Source organism: Scyliorhinus torazame, chromosome 15 (assembly GCF_047496885.1).
Source record: "Scyliorhinus torazame isolate Kashiwa2021f chromosome 15, sScyTor2.1, whole genome shotgun sequence".
NCBI lineage: Eukaryota > Metazoa > Chordata > Chondrichthyes > Carcharhiniformes > Scyliorhinidae > Scyliorhinus > Scyliorhinus torazame.
In genome coordinates, this window is record NC_092721.1 from 53,374,099 (window position 1) to 53,394,740 (window position 20,642).

Here is a 20,642-nt window from a genome sequence, read left to right on the forward strand (position 1 = left end):
TTGTCCTCCATAGCACCAAGATCATCCCTTACTATTGCCCGGATGCCATCCTTAAACAACAAAGCTACACCACCGCCCTTACCGTCCATTCTATCCTTTCGTATAGTCTGATACCCTTGGATATTTAACTCCCAGTCGTGACCATCTTTTAACAATGTTTCAGTAATGGCCACTAAATCATAGTCATTCACGATGATTTGCGCCATCAACTCATTTACCTTATTTCGTATACTACGAGCATTCAAGTAAAGTAAAGTACACTTATGCTGTTTTTTATGTCTTTGTTATGAATCCTAACACCTTGATCAGTAACTTTTCGCAATTTATTTTTCCTCTTACCCTTTCTCCTAATTTTCCTTGTCTTTGAACCCATATCTCTACATAATAACCTGTCACGTAACCTGCTGCCTTGATCTCCATTAACCATTATATTGTCCATAGCTTTACACTTCCCTTCCCCCCAACTTGCTAGTTTAAAGTCCTTGTGACCAACCTATTTATCCTATTCGCTAGAACACTGGTCCCAGAATGGTTCAGGTGAAGACCGTCCCAACGGTACAGGTCCCTCCTGCCCCAGTACTGATGCCAATGCCCCATGAAATGGAATCCCTCTTTCCCGCACCACTCCTTTAGCCACGTGTTAACTTCCCTAATTTTCTCAACCCTATGCCAATTGGCACGTGGCTCGGGTAGTAATCCAGAGATTATAACCCTGGTGGACCTGTTCTTTAATTTAGTCCCTAGCGTTTGATAATCCCCAAACAGGTCCTCTTTCCTAGTCTTACCTATGTTGTTAGTCCCAACGTGGACCACAACAACTGGATCCTCCCCCTCCCTCTCCAAAATCCTTTCAAGCCGAGATGTCCCTCACCCTGGCACCGGGCAGGCAACATACCATGCGGGACTCTCGATCTGGCTTACATCAATCCCCCTAATTATAGAATCCCCTACAACTACGACTTGTCTTTTTGCTCCCCCCTCTTGAATGGTTGAATGACCACGGTGCAGTGGTCAGTCAACGCATCCTCCCTACAGCCCTCTTCCTCATCCACACAGGGAGCAAGTACCTCATACCTGTTGGACAAGGTCAAGGGCTGAGGCTCCTCAACTCCTAAACTCAGGATCCCCCTACCTGCCTCCCTTGCAGTCACACCACTCTGTCCCTGACCACTGCCTGAATTAACAGTACTTATTCTACCGGGTGTGACTGCCTCCTGAAACAAAGCATCCAGGTAATTTTCCCCCTCCCTGATGTGCCGCAGTGTGTGCAGCTCGGTCTCCAGCTCATCAATTCTGAGTCGAAGTTCCTCGAGCAGCCAACACTTGCTGCAGGTGTGATCACTGACGGTCTCAATGGGATCCACCAGTTCCATCATCATACAGCAACAGCACATCACCTGTCCAGCCATATTTAACTAGTTAATTAATTTAAATAATTGTTTTTTAAAAATTCATAGAACCTCAAGGATAAACCCGAACACCAACAAAAACACAGCCCTCTCTCGCCACTCACCTGAACTCAGTCACTCACCTAAACTCAGATGCACTCTGTTCCAATCAGCACTCAGTCACTCATCTAAACTCAGATGCACTCTGTTCCAATCAGCACTCAGTCACTCACCTAAACTCAGATGCACTCTGTTCCAATCAGCACTCCGTGACTAAAGGCACTCCTGCCACACCTTTTGTGCACTCACCTCTCCCAGCACTGTCCTGGCTCTCTCTCCTCCCGCGCTTTTTAAATCTCCCGGCTCTCTCCTCCCGCGCTGTTTTCGCTGTCCCGGCTCTCTCTCCTCTCGCGCTGTTTTCGCTTTCCCGGCTCTCTCTCCTCCCGCGCTTTTTAAATCTCCCGGCTCTCTCCTCCCGCGCTGTTTTCGCTGTCCCGGCTCTCTCTCCTCCCGCGCTTTTTAAATCTCCCGGCTCTCTCTTCCCGCGCTGTTTTTGCTGTCCCGGCTCTCTCTCCTCTCGCGCTGTTTATGCCTGGTCCACGTTTGTGCGGACCAGTGAGCGTAACTGCTCACTTAAATATGTAAATCTGGATCCCGCCCAGCGTCATCACGCAAGATCGCGTTAGAATACTTGGAATATAGTGTTCAATTTTGATCACCACACTACCGTAAGGATGTGGAGACTTTGGAGAGGATACAGAAGAGGTTTACCAGGATGTTGCCTGGTATGAAGGGCATTACCTATGAGGAGAGGTTGGATAAACTCAGTTTGTTGTCACTGGAACGAAGGAGGTTGAGGGGTGAGCTGATAGAAGTTTACAAAATTATTAGGGGCATGGACAGAGTGGATAATCAGAAGCTTTTTCCCAAGGTGGAAGAGTCAATTACTAGGGACACAGATTTATGGTGCGAGGGGCAAAGTTTTGAGGAGGTGTGGGAGGGAAGAGGTTTTACACAGAGGGTAGTGGGTGTCTGGAACGCACTGCTGGAGGAGGTGGTGGAAGCAGTGGTGAAAGTGACCTTTAAGGGGCGTCTTGACAAATACATGAAAAGCATGGGAATAGATGGATAGGGACCCCAGAAGGTTAGACTGGCAGCATAGTAGGCGCATGCTTGGAAGGCCGAAGGAGGGCCTGTTCCTGTGCTGTATTTTCCTTTGTTCTTTCTTCTTTGTTTTCTCGCGAGGTGTCCCGTGCGTCGCAAACCTCACAAGAGGCCTCTCGCAAGGTACCCATATCACCATGTGGTTAATTGCATATGCAACTCAACAACCTATTTACCATGCTTTGAGTATTTAAGTAGAGTAGCACAGTGCTTAGCACTGTTGCTTCACAGCTCCCGAATCCCGGCTTTTGTCACTGTCTGTATGAAGTCTTCACATTCTCCCCGTGTCTGCGTGGGTTTCCTCCGGGTGCTCCGGTTTCATCCCACATTCCAAAGATGTGCAGGTTAGGTGGATTGGCCATGCTAAATTGCCCTTAGTGTCCAAAAAGGCTAGGTGGGGTTGCTGGGTTATGGGAATGGGGTGGAGGTGTGGGCTGAGGTAGGGTGCTCTTTCCAAGAACCGGTGCAGACTCGATGGGGTGAATGGCCTCCTCCTCCACTGTAAATTCTATGCTTCTAGATAACCTGCTACCGTGGGGTGGCATGTGGCACAGTGGCACTACTGTCTCACAGCGCCTGAGACCCAGGTTCAATTACGGGTGACTGTGGAGTTTGTACGTTATCCCCCTGTGGGTTTCCTCCGGGTGCTCTGATTTACTCCCACAGTCCAAAGATGTGCGGGTTAGGTGGATTGGCCATTCTACATTGTCCCTTAATGACCAGGGATGTGCGGGTTAGGGTATGGGATTACGGGGTTACGTGGACACTCGTAAATGGACAGAATGCTCATTCAAAGGGTCGGTACAGATGCGAGGGGCCGAATGGCCTTCTTCTGCTCTGTAGCGATTTTATGATTCTTGTATGTGATGTCACATGTAATGTAATCTGAGGATACTGGTATATGTTGACCACGTCAAAGGATAATCAGAATACATTGTGCAGATGCGCTGAAGAATGGGTCTCAAAGAACAAAACAGCACAGGAACAGGCCCTTTGGCCCTCCAAGCCTGTACTGGTCATGATATCAACCTTTGCTAAAACCCTCAGCACTTCCTTGTGTCATATCCCTCGATACCCATCCTATCCATGTGTTTGTCAAGATGCCTTTTGAGCGCCATTAATGTATCTAGTTCCGCAACCTTCCCTGGCAACGCGTACCAGGCACTCACCACCCTCTGTGTAAAAAATCTGCCTCACACATCTCCTCTAAACTTTGCCCCATGGACCTTAAACCAATGCTCCCTGGTGACTGACCCTTCCACCCTGGGAAAGAGTGCCTGCCCATCCACTCTATCCATGTCCCTCATAATCTTGTAGACCTCCATCAGGACACCCCCTCAACCTCCGTCTTTCTAATGAAAACAGTCCAAGTCTATTCAGCCTCCCCACATAGCTAACACCCTCCAGACTAGGCAACATCCTGGTAAACCTCCTCTGCACCCTCTCCAAAGCCTCCACATCCTTCTGGTAGTGTGGTGACCAGAATTGTGTGCAATATTAACACTAACTGCCACTCCACCAACCTTGGTGTAATCCGCGAACTTACTAATCAGACCAGCTACATTTTCCTCCAAATTGTTCATGTATACTACAAACAACAGAGGCCCCAGCACAGATCCTTGCAGTACACCATTAGTCAATACCTTCCATTCAGAAAAATTCCCTTCTACCCTTTGCCTTCTGTGACCGAGCCAGTTCTGTATCCATCTTAACACCTCACCTCTGATCCCATGTGACTTCACCTTTTGTACTAGTCTGCCATAAGGCACCTTGTCAAAGGCTTTACTGAAGTCCATGTAAACAACATCCACTGCCCTCCCCTCATCAATCATCTTTGTCACCTCCTCAAAAAACTCATCAAGTTAGTGAGGCACGACCTCCCCTTCACAAAACCATGTTGTCTATTGCTAATGAGTGCATTTGTTTCCAAGTCCTGTCCCTGAGAATTCTCTCCAATAATTTACCAACTACCAACGTGAGCCTCGCCGGTCTATAGTTTCCAAGGTTATCCCTGCTACCTTTCTTAAACAGCAGTACAACATCAGCAATTCTCCAGTCCTCTGGGATCTCACCTGTAGCCAATGAGGATACAAATATGCCAGTCAAGGCCCCAGCAATTTCCTCCCTTGCTTCCCTCAGTATTTTGGGGTAAATCTCAGCCGGCCCAGGAGACCTAACCACCTTAATGTCTTTTAAAACACCTAATACCTCCTCCTTTTCAATGTCAACATATCCACACACCCTACCCAAGAATCATCTTTGTCCTTTTCTTTGGTGAACACTGATGCAAAGTACTCATTTAGTACCGCGCCCATTTCCTCTGGTTCAACACAGATTCCCACCACTGTCCTTAAGTGGTCCAATCCTTTCCATGGCCACCCTCTTGCTTTTTACATATGAATAAAAAGCTTTGGGATTCACCTTAATCCTACTTGCCAAGGACTTTTCATGACCCCTTCTAGCCCTCCTAATTTTCCGCTTAAGTACCTTCCTACTTAATTATTGTAAGTCGTGTGACAACCGTGGGACAGTGGCATTTCCAGTACCTTTTCGGCCAAAATTTCCAATCCATATAATGGGCAGTATTTTACAGCCCCTTTATGGTGGGAGCAGAGCTATAAAATTCTATCCATGTTCCTTGCTAATTTCCTCCCCTTGCAATGGAAGAAATTTCCTAATTCTTTGTGAGTTGATTGAAAAGTACATTATAATACTGTAATAACATATGATACAAAAAGATTTTGAAGAATACCTCAATGTTGTTGATGATAGCTTTGGAGAGGAGACTTTCTTTTTACAGATCTTGGAACAGGAAGGCTGTGAAATTTTACTCAGGTTGTTTTCTGATTTTTCGATTGTATTTCTTATGAATTTATCTGTCAATATAGTAACATAAGAATTCACTGGTATAAAAGAAGCAATGTTACTCAGTTCCCTGGAGGAACCCAATCAACACTGATTCACAACTGATTGACTGATACAACTGATATGGTACATTTTGCAAATTATATGTGTGGATCCTGACTCACCTGTAACTCCAAGACAGACAGGACATTTTTATTTGGATCACTGGTGAACTGGGATTGTCCCAAATAGATCAAGAGACTTGTACCTTTCAGATTGTGATTTTTATTATTGTATTGATAAATTACAATCTGGCGGCATGGTGACACAGTGGTTAGCATAGCTGCCTCACAGCACCAGGGACCCAGGTTGTAGGCTGACGGGTATTCGCAAAGACACCAGCAAAGTGAAGACACAAACCAAGACAGATGGTTAAAAAAGCTTACTCTCTATCAGCATAACCAACACAAACAGTGGGGGTTCTGCATTGAAGACCAGGATATGCAGACAAGGAGTGAGCACTGGAGCTGATTGGAGAACGGTGGTTACTATGCCTTAGACAGTGAATGAACACAGACCCCTGTGTATCGTACTCCTGAGAAGAAATATGACCCCTCAGTGAATCACAACTCTTTGACTCGGAGATAATTTTATAAAAACAATATTTGTTCTGTTTTTGTGTTACCTATAATGAGTAAATGTTATCTATGGTAATGCGCATGTGAACATATGAAATCTGTTGCTTTAATTCTATGTACTTAAATACTGATATGGAATTGGAATTAATTACTTTCTGTGAAAGGATAACGACTCTTATCTATTCTTAAGTAAGGTGACCTGGAAGGTCGGGGGATAGTGTTGAATCTAGAGAGAGTCAATGAAGTTGCAACAGATAATAGGATTTTCCAATCTTTAGGAGCTATCTGGTGATGTGGAATGGAAGTCAAAACCTTAGAAGAGGAATAAAATAGAGAATTTGTGCAGATCAGGCTATTCATGAACTAAAAAAGAATGGTCAAGAACAATGAGATAACAATGAGAACAATGAGTGCATAATGCACTGCCGAACATCAGGAACGACTACTGGGCGGCAAATACAGCCGTGATTAGGAAGTGGATAGTGGGGGAGAGGTCGGTGTGGGAGCAGGTAGAGGCAGCCTCATGTAAGGGCACAAGTTTGGGGGCATTGGTAATGTCGCCTCTGCCATTCTCGCCGGCCCGGTACTCCACAAACCCAGTGGTAGTGGCAGCCCTGAGAGTTTGGGGGCAGTGGCGGAAGCATATGGGAGTGGAGGGAGTGTCGGTGTGGGCTCCAATTTGTGGTAATCACCGGTTTGTACCGGGGAGGAAGGATGGGGGTTTAGGAGGTGGCAGAGAGCAGGCATTGAGAGGCTGAGGGATCTGTTTATTGATGGGAGCTTTCCTTGTTTGGAGGATCTGGAAGTTGAGTTTGAATTGCTGGGAGGGAATGGGTTTCGGTATCTGCAGGTGAGGGATTTTGCGCGAAGGCAGGTTTCGATCTTTCCGCTTCTACCGCCGCAGGGGATGAAGGACAAAGTAGTCTCCCGAATGGGGATGGGGGAGGGGAAGGTATCGGAAATCTATAAAGAACTTATGGAGTGGGATGAAACCCAGATAGGTGAGCTAAAGCGAAAATGGGAACATGAATTGGGAAAGGAGTTAGAGGTGGGTCTGTGGGAGGATGCCCTGAGCAGAGTCAACGCGTCCTCATCATGTGCCAGGCTCAGCCTGATCCATTCCAAAGGTGGTTCACTGGACACACATGATGGTGGCCCAGTTGTGTAGGTTCTTTGGGGTGGAGGACAGGTGTGTCAGGTGTGCAGGAGGGCCCGCAAATCATGTCCACATGTTTTGGGCATGTCTGAAGCTTAGGGGATGCCGGCAGGGATTTGCGGATGTCATGTCCACGGTGCTAAAAACGAGGGGGGCGCCGAGTCCAGAGGTGGTGATTTTTGGAGTGTCAGAAGACCCCGGAGTCCAGTGGGCAAGAGGGCTGACGTTTTGGCCTTTCCCTCCTTGGTAGCCTGGAGACGGATCTTACTAGCCTGGAGGGAGTAAGGGGGGAGTTAGGATATTTTTGTCCAGCTTAGGTGGGAATAGTGGGAAATGGAGGGGTATGTTACGCACTGAACTATGTTTACATTTGTATGTGTATCTTTTGTTGTTATAAAACCATAAATGCCTTAATAAAATATTTGGTAAAAAAAACCAAGTTCAATACTCTGCTCCCGCATTCTCCCCATATACCTTGATCCCTTTAGCCGCAAGAGCTATACCTAATTCCTTCTTGAAATTATACATCGTTTTGGCCTCAACTACTTTCTGTGGTAGCGAATTCCACAGATTCACAACTCTCTGGGTGAAGATATTTCTCCTCCCCTCAGTCTTCAAAGGTTTACCACTTATCCTCAAACTATGACCCCTAGTTCTGGACTCCCCCACCATCGGGAACATTCTTTCTGAATCTACCCTGTCTAACTCTGTTAGAATTTTATTAGTTTCTATGAGATCCCCTCACTCTTCTAAACTCCAATGAATATAATCCTAACCGATTTAGTTTCTCCTCGTATGACAGTTCCGCCATTCCAGGAATCAGCCTGGTGAACCTTCACTAATGCACTCCCTCCACAGCAAGAGCATACTTCCTCAGATAAAGACACCAAAACTGCACACAATACTCCAGATGTGGCCTCACCAACACTCTATACAATTGCAGTAAAACATCTCTATTCCTATACTCAAATCCTCTGGCTATGAAGGTCAACATACCATTTGCCTTCTTTACTGTCTGCTGTACCTGAGCGCTTAGTTTTAATGACTGATGCATGAGGACACCAAGGTCTCGCTGAGTATCCATCCCTTTCAATTTACGCCCATTCAAATAATAATTTGCCTTCCTATTTTTGTTACTGGACTGGATAACCTCACATTTATCCACATTATGCTGCATCTGCCAGGCATGTGCCCACTCACTCATACTGTCCAAATCCCAGTGAAGCACCTCTGCATCCTCCTCACAGCTTACCCTCCCACCCAACTTTGAATCATCTGCAAATTTGGAGATAATGCATTTAGTTCCCTCGTCCAAATCATTAATATAGAATGATAACGGCTGGGGTCCTAGCACAGATCCCTGCGGTACCGCACTAGTCACTGCCAGCCAATCAGAACAAGATCCATTTATTCCAACATTTTGCTTCCTTGTCTACTAACCAGCTTTCTTTCCATCTCAACTTTAACTTTACATATTAATCTGCTATGTGAGACACACTGACACATACTTTCTGGTGAAACTGACTTCACAATGATTGGAGAGATTGAGCAAAACAAAATACAATGAAATTGGTTAAGTTGATTGAAGATTTGGGTAACTAATATCAGGGAATGTTTTATAATAATAATAATTTTTATTGTCACAAGTAGGCTTACATTAACACTGCAATTAAGTTATCGTGAAAAGCCACTAGTCGTCACATTCCGGAACCTGTTCGGGTACACAGAGGGAGAATACAGAATGTCCGAATTACCTAACAGCGCCTCTTTCGGGACTTGTGGGAGGAAACCGGAGCACCCGGAGGAAACCCACGCAGACACGGGGCGAACGTGCACACTCCGCACAGACAGTGACCCAAGCCAGGAATCAAACCTGGGACCCTGGAGCTGTGAAGCAATAGTGCTAACCACTGTGCTACCATGCATGATAGGTTCAAGGGAATAGCAGGAGAATTTGAGGATTTAATTTGGGGTTTGGAACAGTTTAGAGAATGAATGTTAAAATGAGACTGTGAAATTGTGACATGGCTTGGACTTGAATGCTAACTTGGAAAGTAGGCAGGTATAATTATGATCCAATTCAATACTGCTTAATGATCAAAGGAGAGAATGTGGACTGATGGGTATTCGCAAAGAGAACAGCAAAGTTAAGACACTAGCAAAATCTAATGGTTAAAAAGGCTAATTCTATTTCAGCATAAGCAACACAAACACCGGGAGTCTGCAGTGAAGAACAGAATTGTGACATTACACAAATGTACAGCATGTGAAGAGTTAATGTTATGTTAAAGCTAGCTACTAGATGGAGCTAAGGGATAGTACTATAAAAAGCACTGACACTTAGGCTTCTGGGAGTGAGTGGAGTAGAGGTAGAGGAGACTGGAGTAAAGTACATTGTAGAGCTAGAGAATATAAAATATAGTTATAGTTAGAATATAGAGATAGTGTTTGCGAGTGCAGTTTAATAATCTATTTGTTTACCATAGGAATAATTGTCGAACTCTACAACAATTAATGTAAATAAAGTTAGTTTAGTTCATGAAAAGAGCTTCAAGTGTCTTTGTGAACACTATGCTTTCCATCCGGAAGTCAACCTCACAAGGATCACCGTATGGTACCAGGACATGTGTTCTGAAAGAGTAAGCAGTAAGAAAAGAATAAAGAAAATTCACCGCACCACTACACATCTCAGAATCTGCAAGAAAGCACTGAGAGCAACATGGAAGCTGTGAAGAAACCAGATCACTTCAAAATGTCCAGTAAACTTAGCTCGAATTGGAGAAACCTCAAGCAATAATTTGAGGTTTTTCTATCTACCTCTGCACTTGAATCAGCTCCAGATATAAAAAATAGCCCTCCTCCTAAATTTGGCAGGTCCGCAGATGTTTGAACTGTTTAATTCTTCTGATTTCATGGACATTGAAGACAAAAAGTATTATGAACGGGTATTGGAAAAATTTGATACTCATTGCAAAAAACAGGTCAATGAGATATATTTTTTTTTTAAAAAGGTTGCAGCTCAAAAGAGAATCATTTGACTCATTTGTTACTGATTTAAGACTCCGAGCGCAATCCTGCAATTTTTCCTCAGTTACAGATTCAGTACTGCAAGACCAGATTGTGTTTGGAATTCTTGATCAGCAGATGAGAGAATTTTTATTAAGACGACCAAATTTAACGTTAGAGGAAGCCATACATCTGTAAAACAAATGAGCAAGCCACTAACGCGTATGCCGAATTCAGAACCAGAGAAAAAGGCGCAAACTCAGGCAACGTGGTCGGAGCCATTGAATCTGTGGCGCAGCTAGGAAAACATTGCGCTGTAGAAGGTGGCCATTTTGCGCAGGCGGGTTTGAGAAGACAACGTGATTTGAATATTGAACGTTCTGCACATGTGCAGGACCAGTTCGCACATGTGCACTTTGACAAACAACAAACCGGAAATCGACCGATTTGCGCATGTGCATGAGAGATTTGCGCATGATGTCACAAGCATCATGATGTGTCGATGCTGTGGCCACTTCCACTTAAAGCTACAATGCCCAGCATTTGTAACAAATGTAATCATTTTGCAGCATAATGTCGATTTAACGCAGTGATACAGCAGAACAACTTTAAAAAGGCATTTCAGACAAATATAAAGGTTAATAGTGCACAAAAGAAGGTGGATCAAGAAAAAAAATTAAATTCATAAATTGATTCCGCTACGCTTCCTGCAAAGGACACATTTATAATTGAAGCAATAATGAAAGTTAATGTTGATAATTGCTGATAAACAAATTATGCAACTCTGCGATTTGAATAAGGATTGGACTGAAAGATTAAATGTCAATGGTTCAGATGTGCAGTTTAAATTTGACATAGGTGCACACGCTAATCTGATAACGGAAACAGATTTTAAAAAGATAGACAGCCCTCCACAACTTCAAAAATCAGCTTGTAAACTAACTGATTACAATGGTAGTGCAATAACTACAAAAGGATCATGCTGCCTAATACTCTGACATTAGGATTCCACGACTTTGAGATTGTGAATGCCACAAAATAAGACCATAAGACCATAAGACATAGGAGTGGAAGTAAGGCCATTCGGCCCATCGAGTCCACTCCACCATTCAATCATGGCTGATTTCAATTCCATTTACCCGCTCTAAAATCTTCACTTATTGGAGTGGACGCATGTATCCAGTTAAACTTAATTCAGAGAATTCACACTGCCAAATCTTTAAGTGAACAATGAGATTGAAACCATTTTGAGCAATTTCAAGCATATGTGTATTGGGATGGGAACATAACCATTCATCTTATAGAACATAGAACATAGAACAATACAGCGCAGTACAGGCCCTTCGGCCCACGATGTTGCACCGAAACAAAAGCCATCTAACCTACACTATGCCATTATCATCCATATGTTTATCCAATAAACTTATAGAACATAGATTAACATAGATAGAATTAACTTGATCTGCAGCATCAAGTTAAAAGAGAATGCTAAACATGTTATTCATGCGCCCAGCTGAGTGCCAGCGCCACTGAGAGATCGTCTCAAGGATGAACTAGATAGGATGTAGCAGACTGGCATCATCTCAATCGTTACTGAGCCGACGGACTGGGTAAGCTCAATTGTCCATTTAAAAAACCAGGACAGGGACTTGAGAATCTGTACAGACCCCAAAGATTTAAATGACAACAAAAAGATGGAACATTGTCCCATTAACAAGAGGGAAGGAATTACTTCGGAAATGGCACATGCCAAGTTTTTTACCAAGCAAGAGGGTAGCCAGGGAAAGGGTTGGCCCACTGAAGGATAGGCAAGGGAATCTATGTGTGGAGCCAGAGGAAATGGGCGAGGTACTAAATGAACTTTGCATCAGTATTCACCAATGAGAAGGAATTGGTGGATGTTGAGTCTGGAGAAGGGTGTGTAGATAGCCTGGGTCACATTGAGATCCAAAAAGACAAGGTGTTGGGCATCTTGAAAAAAGTACGGTAGATAAGTCCCCAGGGGCTGATGGGATCTACCTCAGAATACTGAAGGAGGCTAGAGAGGAAATTGCTGAGGTCTTGACAGAAATCTTTGGATCCTCACTCTCTTCAGGTGATGTCCTGGAGGACTGGAAAATAGCCAATGTTGTTCCTTTGTTTAAGCAGGGTAGCAAGGATAATCCAGGGAACTACAGGCCGGTGAACCTTACGTCAGTGGTAGGGAAATTACTGGAGAGAATTCTTCGAGACAGGATCTAATCCCATTTGGAAGCAAATGGACGTATTAGTGAGAGGCAGCATGGTTTTGTGAAGGGGAGGTCGTGTCTCACTAACTTGACGGAATTTTTCGAGGAGGTCACAAAGATGATTGATGCAGGTAGGGCAGTGGATGTTGTCTATATGGACTTCAGTAAGGCCTTTGACAAGGTCCCTCATGGTAGACTAGTACAAAAGGTGAAGTCACACGGGATCAGGGGTGAGCTGGTAAGGTGGATACAGAACTGGCTAGGTCATAGAAGGCAGAGAGTAGCAATGGAAGGATGGACGATAGTGACATTTAAGGGGCAGCTTGACAAATACATGAATAGGATGGGAATAGAGGGATACAGACCCAGGAAGTGTAGAAGATTGTAGTTTAGTCGGGCAGCATGGTCGGCAGGGGCTTGGAGGGCCGAAGGGCCTGTTCTTGTGCTGTACTTTTCTTTGTTCTTTGCTTGATGCATCTAAGGGATTTTGGCAACTACATCTTGATGGCAAGAGTAAAAGATTATGTACTTTCAACACTCCTTTTGGCCTATATTGCTTTAATCGACTGCCTTCGGTATTATTTCAGCTTCGGAAATATTTCACCGTGCGATAGAAACCATTATAGAAGGAATTCCAGGTATACGTGTGTATGTTGACGATGTAATAAGATGATCCAACACACAGGAAGAGCACCGTGAGAGGCTATTAAAAGTCCTCAACAGGATATATTCCTATGGACTCAAGCTGAATAAGGAGAAATGCCAATTTGGCATCCAGAATCTCAACTCTCTGGGTATGTCGTATCGAAAGACAGGGTACAGCCTGATCAATCCAAAATTCAAGCTGTTGGTCAGATGCAAATACCAAAGGACAAGAAAGCAATACTAAGAATTCAAGGCATTGTCAACTTAATGGGAAAATTCATTCCAAATCTAACAAGCAGATTGCATTAAGAAACTTCATCAAGAAAAATGTAGAATTTATATGGACTACACAGCATGAAGCAGAATGGAAAGATCAGGGGTGCGATTCTCCGCTCCGACGGCAGAGTGTCGGCGCCAGCGCCAAAATGGGAGTGTTTCACTCTGCGGTCTTCTGCGCCGTACAAGGGGGCCAGCAGGGGCGTGGCGGGAAGAGCGGGGGCGCAGCCTCGGAGACGCAGCGCCACGCAATCGACATGGCGCCGCGTCGCACATAAGGCAATGCGAGTGCACAGGCCGCCGATGGAGCAACATGGCGCCACGCCGAGCAGCGCCCCGGTTCACAGACCACGACCTGGAGACGTTCCTGGACGCCCTCGAGGAGAGCGCCTGAGGAGGAGGGCGCCTGTACCCTGGACCCGGCCAGAGGGTCCCTCCCAACGTGGCCCGGCATCTGTGGAGGGAGGTGAGTGTGGCCATCAGTGCCATCATGTTGACACCCAGGACTGGCGAGCATTGCCGCAAAAAGCTCAACGACCTACTGAGGGCAGCCAGGGTGAGTACCCAGCAATGTGCCCATGGCACCTATCCCCCTACCCCCCACATGTGTAACACCCACCACTTCCCCAGGGGGACGGTACAACCACAGCCGTGACCCGCATGGCTGCAGCCACTCATGCAAGCCACGTTGGCCGTGTGCCCTGTGCACCCATGCCAACATAGATTCAACTGCGTGCATCAGACCGCCTAACAATGGTGTCATTCCACCCGCCCCCCACCATGATAAACCACTGTATTGTATTGTATTGTATTGTTACATGCCTTTGCTTGTCCCTGCTAGCTCCGTCTGTGGCTCCTCCCCTCATTCTCATGTAGAAAGGTGGCTGGTCTCCGCCTCTGATCCAGTTCGTGATCAGAGGCCAGGAGGCTTTCTGTTTAGAGTATTAAAGCTTCAGTTACGTTCACCACTCGTCGTGTGTTCATTGATGGCATATCAATTTAATACACAAAACATCTAAAATTCATCATTCAAGCCTGACCGCCTGGAGCTGGACCCACAGGCAGCCGACACAACTGCAACTTTCGAGCACTGGCTAAGCTGCTTCGAAGCGTACCTCGGATCCTTAACCGAAGACTTCACCGACCTCCAAAAGAAGCAGATCCTCCACTGGGACCGCAAATCTTTCTTCTCATCAGGGACGCCCCCTCGTATACGGAGGCGATAATGCTGCTGAAGGGACACTATGTTAAGTCTGTGAACGAGGTGTATGCTAGGCACCTTCTTGCCACGAGACGATAACGCCCTGGGGAATCACTAGCAGAATTCCTGTGTGCCTTGCGGGTACTCTGCCGGAACTGTGACTGCCAGGCGGTATCGGCTAGCCAACACGCGGAGCTGTTGGTCAGGGATGCTTATGTCGCAGGTATGAAATCAACCTCCAGCAGAGCGGAGCTGCTGATTGGCTGTTGCGGGGAAAATTCGCATCAGTGCATTGCGGTCACTGTATCCAGAACGTGTACCTGAGCAAAACATCCTTCATGTTCACGTGAAGGCAAACATCCAGCAGAGGGCAGAAGAGTGGAGGTGCTGATTGGCTGTTGCAGTGAAAATTTGCATCAGTGCATTGCGGTCACTGTATCTAGAAGGTGGTTTGTGGAGGAGCTGTTGTCAAGTGACAGTTAAACCCCAAACACTTCTTCAGTGTTTCCCTCCCTACCTCCTCCTATAACCCAAAAAAAAACAATCACTGTAAGGATCCCAGCCGAGTAAAGATCAAGAGGGAGACTCATGGGCAGGTGATGTCACAGCCTGCAGGTAAGTGATTGGCTGGTGACTGGTAAGTAGTTTATCTTTTCCCTGAGGTGTTCTCGTACGGGGTGCAGTGGTTGCTGAGTGAGTGCTTGCTGCGAAGGGGAGTATGTTTATTTTAAACTTACTGTTGGGATTTTCCAGCTGAATCCGGTCGGAGTGAGGACAGAGTGACTGCTGGGTAAGTGTTAAAGATTTTAATTGTTTGCGCGGGCCCATAACAGCTGATTGCTGTTCTCGTGCGGGGCGCAGTGGTTGCTGGTTAAGTGTTTTATTTTTACCTGTATTTAAGTTGGGCTGTTCCTAAACCCTGGACACTACACTTGTAGTGTCCCTCACCCTTCCACCTCCTCTAACCTAAGGAGTAGAGTGAATAACAGGTATGCTCTTTCTTTCTTTTTCTTGTGTTATCTAGAGGGGATGGCAGAGAAGGCAGTGCAATGTTCCTCCTGCAGAATGTTTGAGGTGAGGGACGCCGTCAGTGTCCCTGCTGATTTCACCTGTGGGAAGTGCACCCATCTCCAGCTCCTCAGAAACCACGTTAGGGAACTGGAGCTGGAGCTGGATGAACTTTGGATTATTCGGGAGGCAGAGGTGGTCATAGATCGTAGCTTCAGGGATGTAGTTACTCCGAAGAATCAAGATAGATGGGTAACGGTATGAGGGGCAGTCAGTGCAGGGATCCTCTGTGGTCGTTCCCCTCAGTAACAAGTATAACGCTTTGGATACTATTGAGGGGGACAACCTACCAGGGGTAAGCCACGTTGAACGGATCTCCAGCACTGAGTCCGTCCCTGTGGCTCAGAAAGGAAGAAGGGAGAGCAGAAGAGCAATAGTTATTGGGGACTCGATAGTTAGAGGGACAGATAGACGGTTCTGTGGCAACAAAAGAGACTCACGGATGGTATATTGCCTCCCGGGTGTCAGGGTCCATGATGTCTCTGACCGTGTTTTCAGAATCCTTAAGGGGGAGGGGGAACAGTCACAAGTCGTGGGACACATCGGTACCTACGACATAGGTAAGAGAAGGGACGGGGATTTAAAACAGGAATTTAGGGAGCTAGGGTAGAAGCTGAGAGCTAGGACAAACCATGTTGTCATCTCTGGTTTGTTGCCGGTGCCACATGCTAGTGAGGTGAGGAACAGGGAGAGAGTGCAGATAAACACGTGGCTGCAGGGATGGTGTAGGAGGGAGGGTTTCAGTTACGTGGATAATTGGAGCATATTCTGGGGAAGGTGGGACCTTCAGGGGGATGGAAAAATGAGCTGTAGTCCAGATGCCAGTGTTGAGAGTAGTGAGGTACTGAGGAGGGTATCAAAGTCGCAGGAGTGTACCGGCAGACAGAAAGATGGGTTGAAGTGTGTCTACTTCAATGCAAGGAGCATCCGGAATAAGGTAGATGAACTTGGAGCGTGGATTGGTACTTGGGACTACGATTTGTGGCCATTATGGAGACATGGTTAGAACAGGGACAGGAATGGTTATCAGAAGTTCCGGGGTATAGATGTTTCAGTAAGAGTAGGGAAGGTGGTAAAAGAGGTGGAGGAGTAGCATTGTTAATTAAGGATAGTTTAACGGCTGCAGAAAGGCAGTTCGAAGGGGATCTGCCTACTGAGGTAATATGGGCCGAAGTTAGGAAAGGAGCGGTCACGTTGTTAGGAGTTTTCTATAGGCCCCCAATTAGTAATGGAGATGTGGAGGAAGAAATTGCAAAACAGATTATGGATAAGTGTGCAGATCTCAGGGTAGTTGTCATGGGTGACTTTAACTTTCCAAATATTGATTGGAACCTCTCTAGCTCGAACAGTTCGGATGGGGCAGTTTTTGTACAGTATGTGCAGGAGGGTTTCCTGACACAGTATGTGGATAGGCCGACAAGAGAGGGGGCCACATTGGATTTGGTACTGGGTAATGAACCGGGCCAAGTGTTAGATTTGTTTGTGGGAGAGTACTTTGGAGATAGTGACCACAATTCGGTGTCTTTCACTATTGCAATGGAGAGGGATAGGGCCATACGGCAGGGCAAGGTTTATAATTGGGGGAGGGGTAATTATGATGCGATTAGGCAATAATTTCGGAGCATAAGATGGGAACAGAAACTGTAAGGGAAAGGCACAAATGAAAAGTGGAGCTTGTTCAAGGAACAAATACTGCGTGTCCTTGATAGGTATGTCCCTGTCAGGCAGGGAGGAAATGGCCGTGTGAGGGAACCATGGTTCACAAAAGAGGTTGAATGTCTTGTCAAGAGGAAAAAGGAAGCATATGTAAGGATGAGAAAACAAGGTTCAGTTGGGTTCCTTGAGGGTTACAAGGCAGAAAGGAATGAGCTAAAAAAAGGGTTTAGGAGAGCTAGGAGGGGGCATGAGAAGTCCTTGGCGGGTTGGATCAAGGAATACCCCAAGGCATTTTACTCTTATGTGAGAAATAAAAGAATGACCAGGGTGAGGTTAGGGCTGGTCAAGGACAGTAGTGGGTACCTGTGCATGGAGTCAGAAGAAATAGGAGAGGCATTGAATGAATACTTTTCTTCAGTGTTCACCAAGGAGAGGGGCCATGTTTTTGAGGATGAGAGTGTGATACAGGAAGGATGTATTCGCAATTTTGACAAACCTTGGGATCGACAAGTCCCCTGGGCCAGATGGGATCTATCCAAGGATTCTTTGGGAGGCAAGGGATGAGATTGCAGAGCCTTTGGCTTTGATCTTTGGGTCCTCACTGTCCACGGGGATAGTGCCAGAGGACTGGAGAGTGGCAAATGTTGTTCCTCTGTTCAAGAAAGGGAATAGGAATGACCCTGGTAATTATAAGCCGGTTAGTCTTACTTTGGTGGTCGGTAAGTTAATGGAAAAGGTCCTGAAGGATAGGATTTATGACCATTCGGAAAGATGCAGCTTAATCCGGGATAGTCAACACGATTCGTGAAGGGTAAGTTTTGCCTCACAAATTTGATTGAATTCTTTGAGGAGGTAACTAAGTGTGTAGATGAAGGTAGAGCAGTTGATGTCATATACATGGATTTTAGTAAGGTGTTTGATAAGGTTCCCCATGGTCGGTTTATGAAGAAAGTAAGGAGGTGTAGGATAGAGGGAAATTTAGCCAATTGGATAAGTAACTGGCTATCACATAGAAGACAGAGGGTGGTGATGGACGGAAAATTTTCAGACTGGAGACCAGTTACCAGCGGTGTACCACAGGGATCAGTGCTGGGTCCTCTGCTATTTGTGATTTTTATCAATGACTTGGAGGAGGGGGCTGAAGGGTGGGTCAGTAAATTTGCTGATGACACCAAGATTGGTGGAGTAGTGGATTAGGTGGAGGGCTGTTGTAGGCTGCAAAGAGACATTGATAGGATGCAGAGCTGAGCCAAAAAATGGCAGATGGAGTTTAACCCTGATAAATGCGAGGTGATTCATTTTGGTAGAAAAAATGTGAATGCGGATTACAGGGTCAACGGCAGGGTTCTGAGGAATGTGGAGGTTCATTTCCACAGATCTCTGAAGGTTACCACTCAAGTGGATAGAGCCGTGAAGAAGGCCTATAATGTGTTAGTGTTTAAGAGCCGCGGGGATATGCTGCAACTGTACATGACCCTGGTGAGACTACATTTGGAGTATTGTGTGCAGTTCTGTTCACCTCATTATAGGAAGGATGTGGAAGCATTGGATAGGGTGCAAAAGAGATTTACCAGGATGCTGCCTGGTTTGCAGGATAGGTCTTATGAGGAAAGGTTGCGGGAGCTAGGGCTTTTCTCTTTGGAGCGGAGGAGGATGAGAGGCGACTTAATAGAGGTTTACAAGATGATGGGGGGGATAGATAGAGTGGACGTTCAGAGACTATTTCCTCGGGTGGATGTAGCTGATACAAGAGGGCATAACTATAAGCTTCAGGGTGGGAGATACAGGAGGGATGTCCGAGGTAGGTTCTTTACTCAGAGAGTGGTTAGGGTGTGGAATGGACTGCTTGCTGTGATAGTGGAGACGGACACTTTAGGAACTTTCAAGTGGTTTTTGGATAGGCACATGGAGCACACCAGGATGACAGGGAGTGGGATAGCTTGATCTTGGTTTCGGACAATGCTTGGCACAACATCGAGGGCCCAAAGGCCTGTTTAGAACATAGAACATAGAACGATACAGCACAGCACAGGCCCTTCGGCCCACGATGTTACACCGACAAGGGAAGTCAAAAAACAAAAGCCATCTAACCTACACTATGCCATTATCATCCATATGCTTATCCAATAAACTTTTAAATGCCCTCAATGTTGGCGAGTTCACTACTGTTGCAGGTAGGGCATTCCACGATTTCACCACTCTTTGTGTAAAGAACCTACCTCTGACCTCTGTCCTATATCTATTACCCCTCAGTTTAAGGCTATGTCCCCTCGTGCTAGCCATTTCCATCCGCGGGAGAAGGCTCTCACTGACCACACTATCTAACCACCTGATCATTTTGTATGCCTCTATTAAGTCTCCTCTTAACCTTCTTCTCTCTAACGAAAACAACCTCAAGTCCATCAGCCTTTCCTCATAAGATTTCCCCTCCATACCAGGCAACATTCTGGTAAATCTCCTCTGCATCCGCTCCAAAGCTTCCACGTCCTTCCTATAATGCGGTGACCAGAACTGTACGCAATACTCCAAATGCGGCCGTACCAGAGTTTTGTACAGCTGCAACATGACCTCATGACTCCGGAACTCAATCCCTCTAGCAATAAAGGCCAACACTCCATAGGCCTTCTTCACAACCCTATCAACCTGGGTGGCAACTTTCAGGGATCTATGTACATGGACACCTAGATCCCTCTGCTCATCCACACTTCCAAGAACTTTACCATTAGCCAAATATTCCGCATTCCTGTTATTCCTTCCAAAGTGAATCACCTCACACTTCTCTACATTGAACTCCATTTTCCACCTCTCAGCCCAGCTCTGCAGCTTATCTATGTCCCTTTGTAACCTGCTACATCCTTCCGCACTGTCGACAACACCACCGACTTTAGTGTCGTCTGCAAATTTACTCACCCACCCTTCTGCGCCCTCCTCTAGGTCATTGATAAAAATGACAAACAGCAACGGCCCCAGAACAGATCCTTGTGGTACACCACTAGTAACTGGACTCCAGTCTGAACATTTCCCATCAACCACCACCCTTTGTCTTCTTCCAGCTAGCCAATTTCTGATCCAAACTGCTAAATCACCCTGAATCCCATGCCTCCATATTTTCTGCAGTAACCTACCATGGGGAACCTTATCAAACGCTTTACTGAAATCCATATACACCACATCAACTGCTTTACCCTCATCCACCTGTTTGGTCACCTTCTCAAAGAACTCTATAAGGTTTGTGGGGCACGACCTACCCTTCACAAAACCGTGTTGACTATCTCTAGTCAAATTATTCCTTTCCAGATGATTATACATCCTATCTCTTATAAACCTTTCCAAGATTTTTCCCACAACAGAAGTAAGGCTCACTGGTCTATA

General features: G+C 45.8%; 1 protein-coding gene across 9 annotated transcripts in view; it reads right to left on the bottom strand.

The window, feature by feature from the left end:
• The window catches only part of dzip1 (DAZ interacting zinc finger protein 1), a 646,334-nt gene that overhangs the window by 91,198 nt on the left and 534,494 nt on the right, over positions 1–20,642 (bottom strand). For all 9 annotated transcript variants that reach the window (XR_011935128.1, XR_011935127.1, XM_072476252.1 and 6 more), the window contains one exon: positions 5,305–5,428. Coding sequence is in view for 7 of the 9 variants with exons in the window: in XM_072476252.1 (XP_072332353.1) it covers positions 5,305–5,428 (124 nt within the window). In the remaining 2 variants the exon portion in view is untranslated. The remainder of the gene's footprint in view (positions 1–5,304; positions 5,429–20,642) is intronic.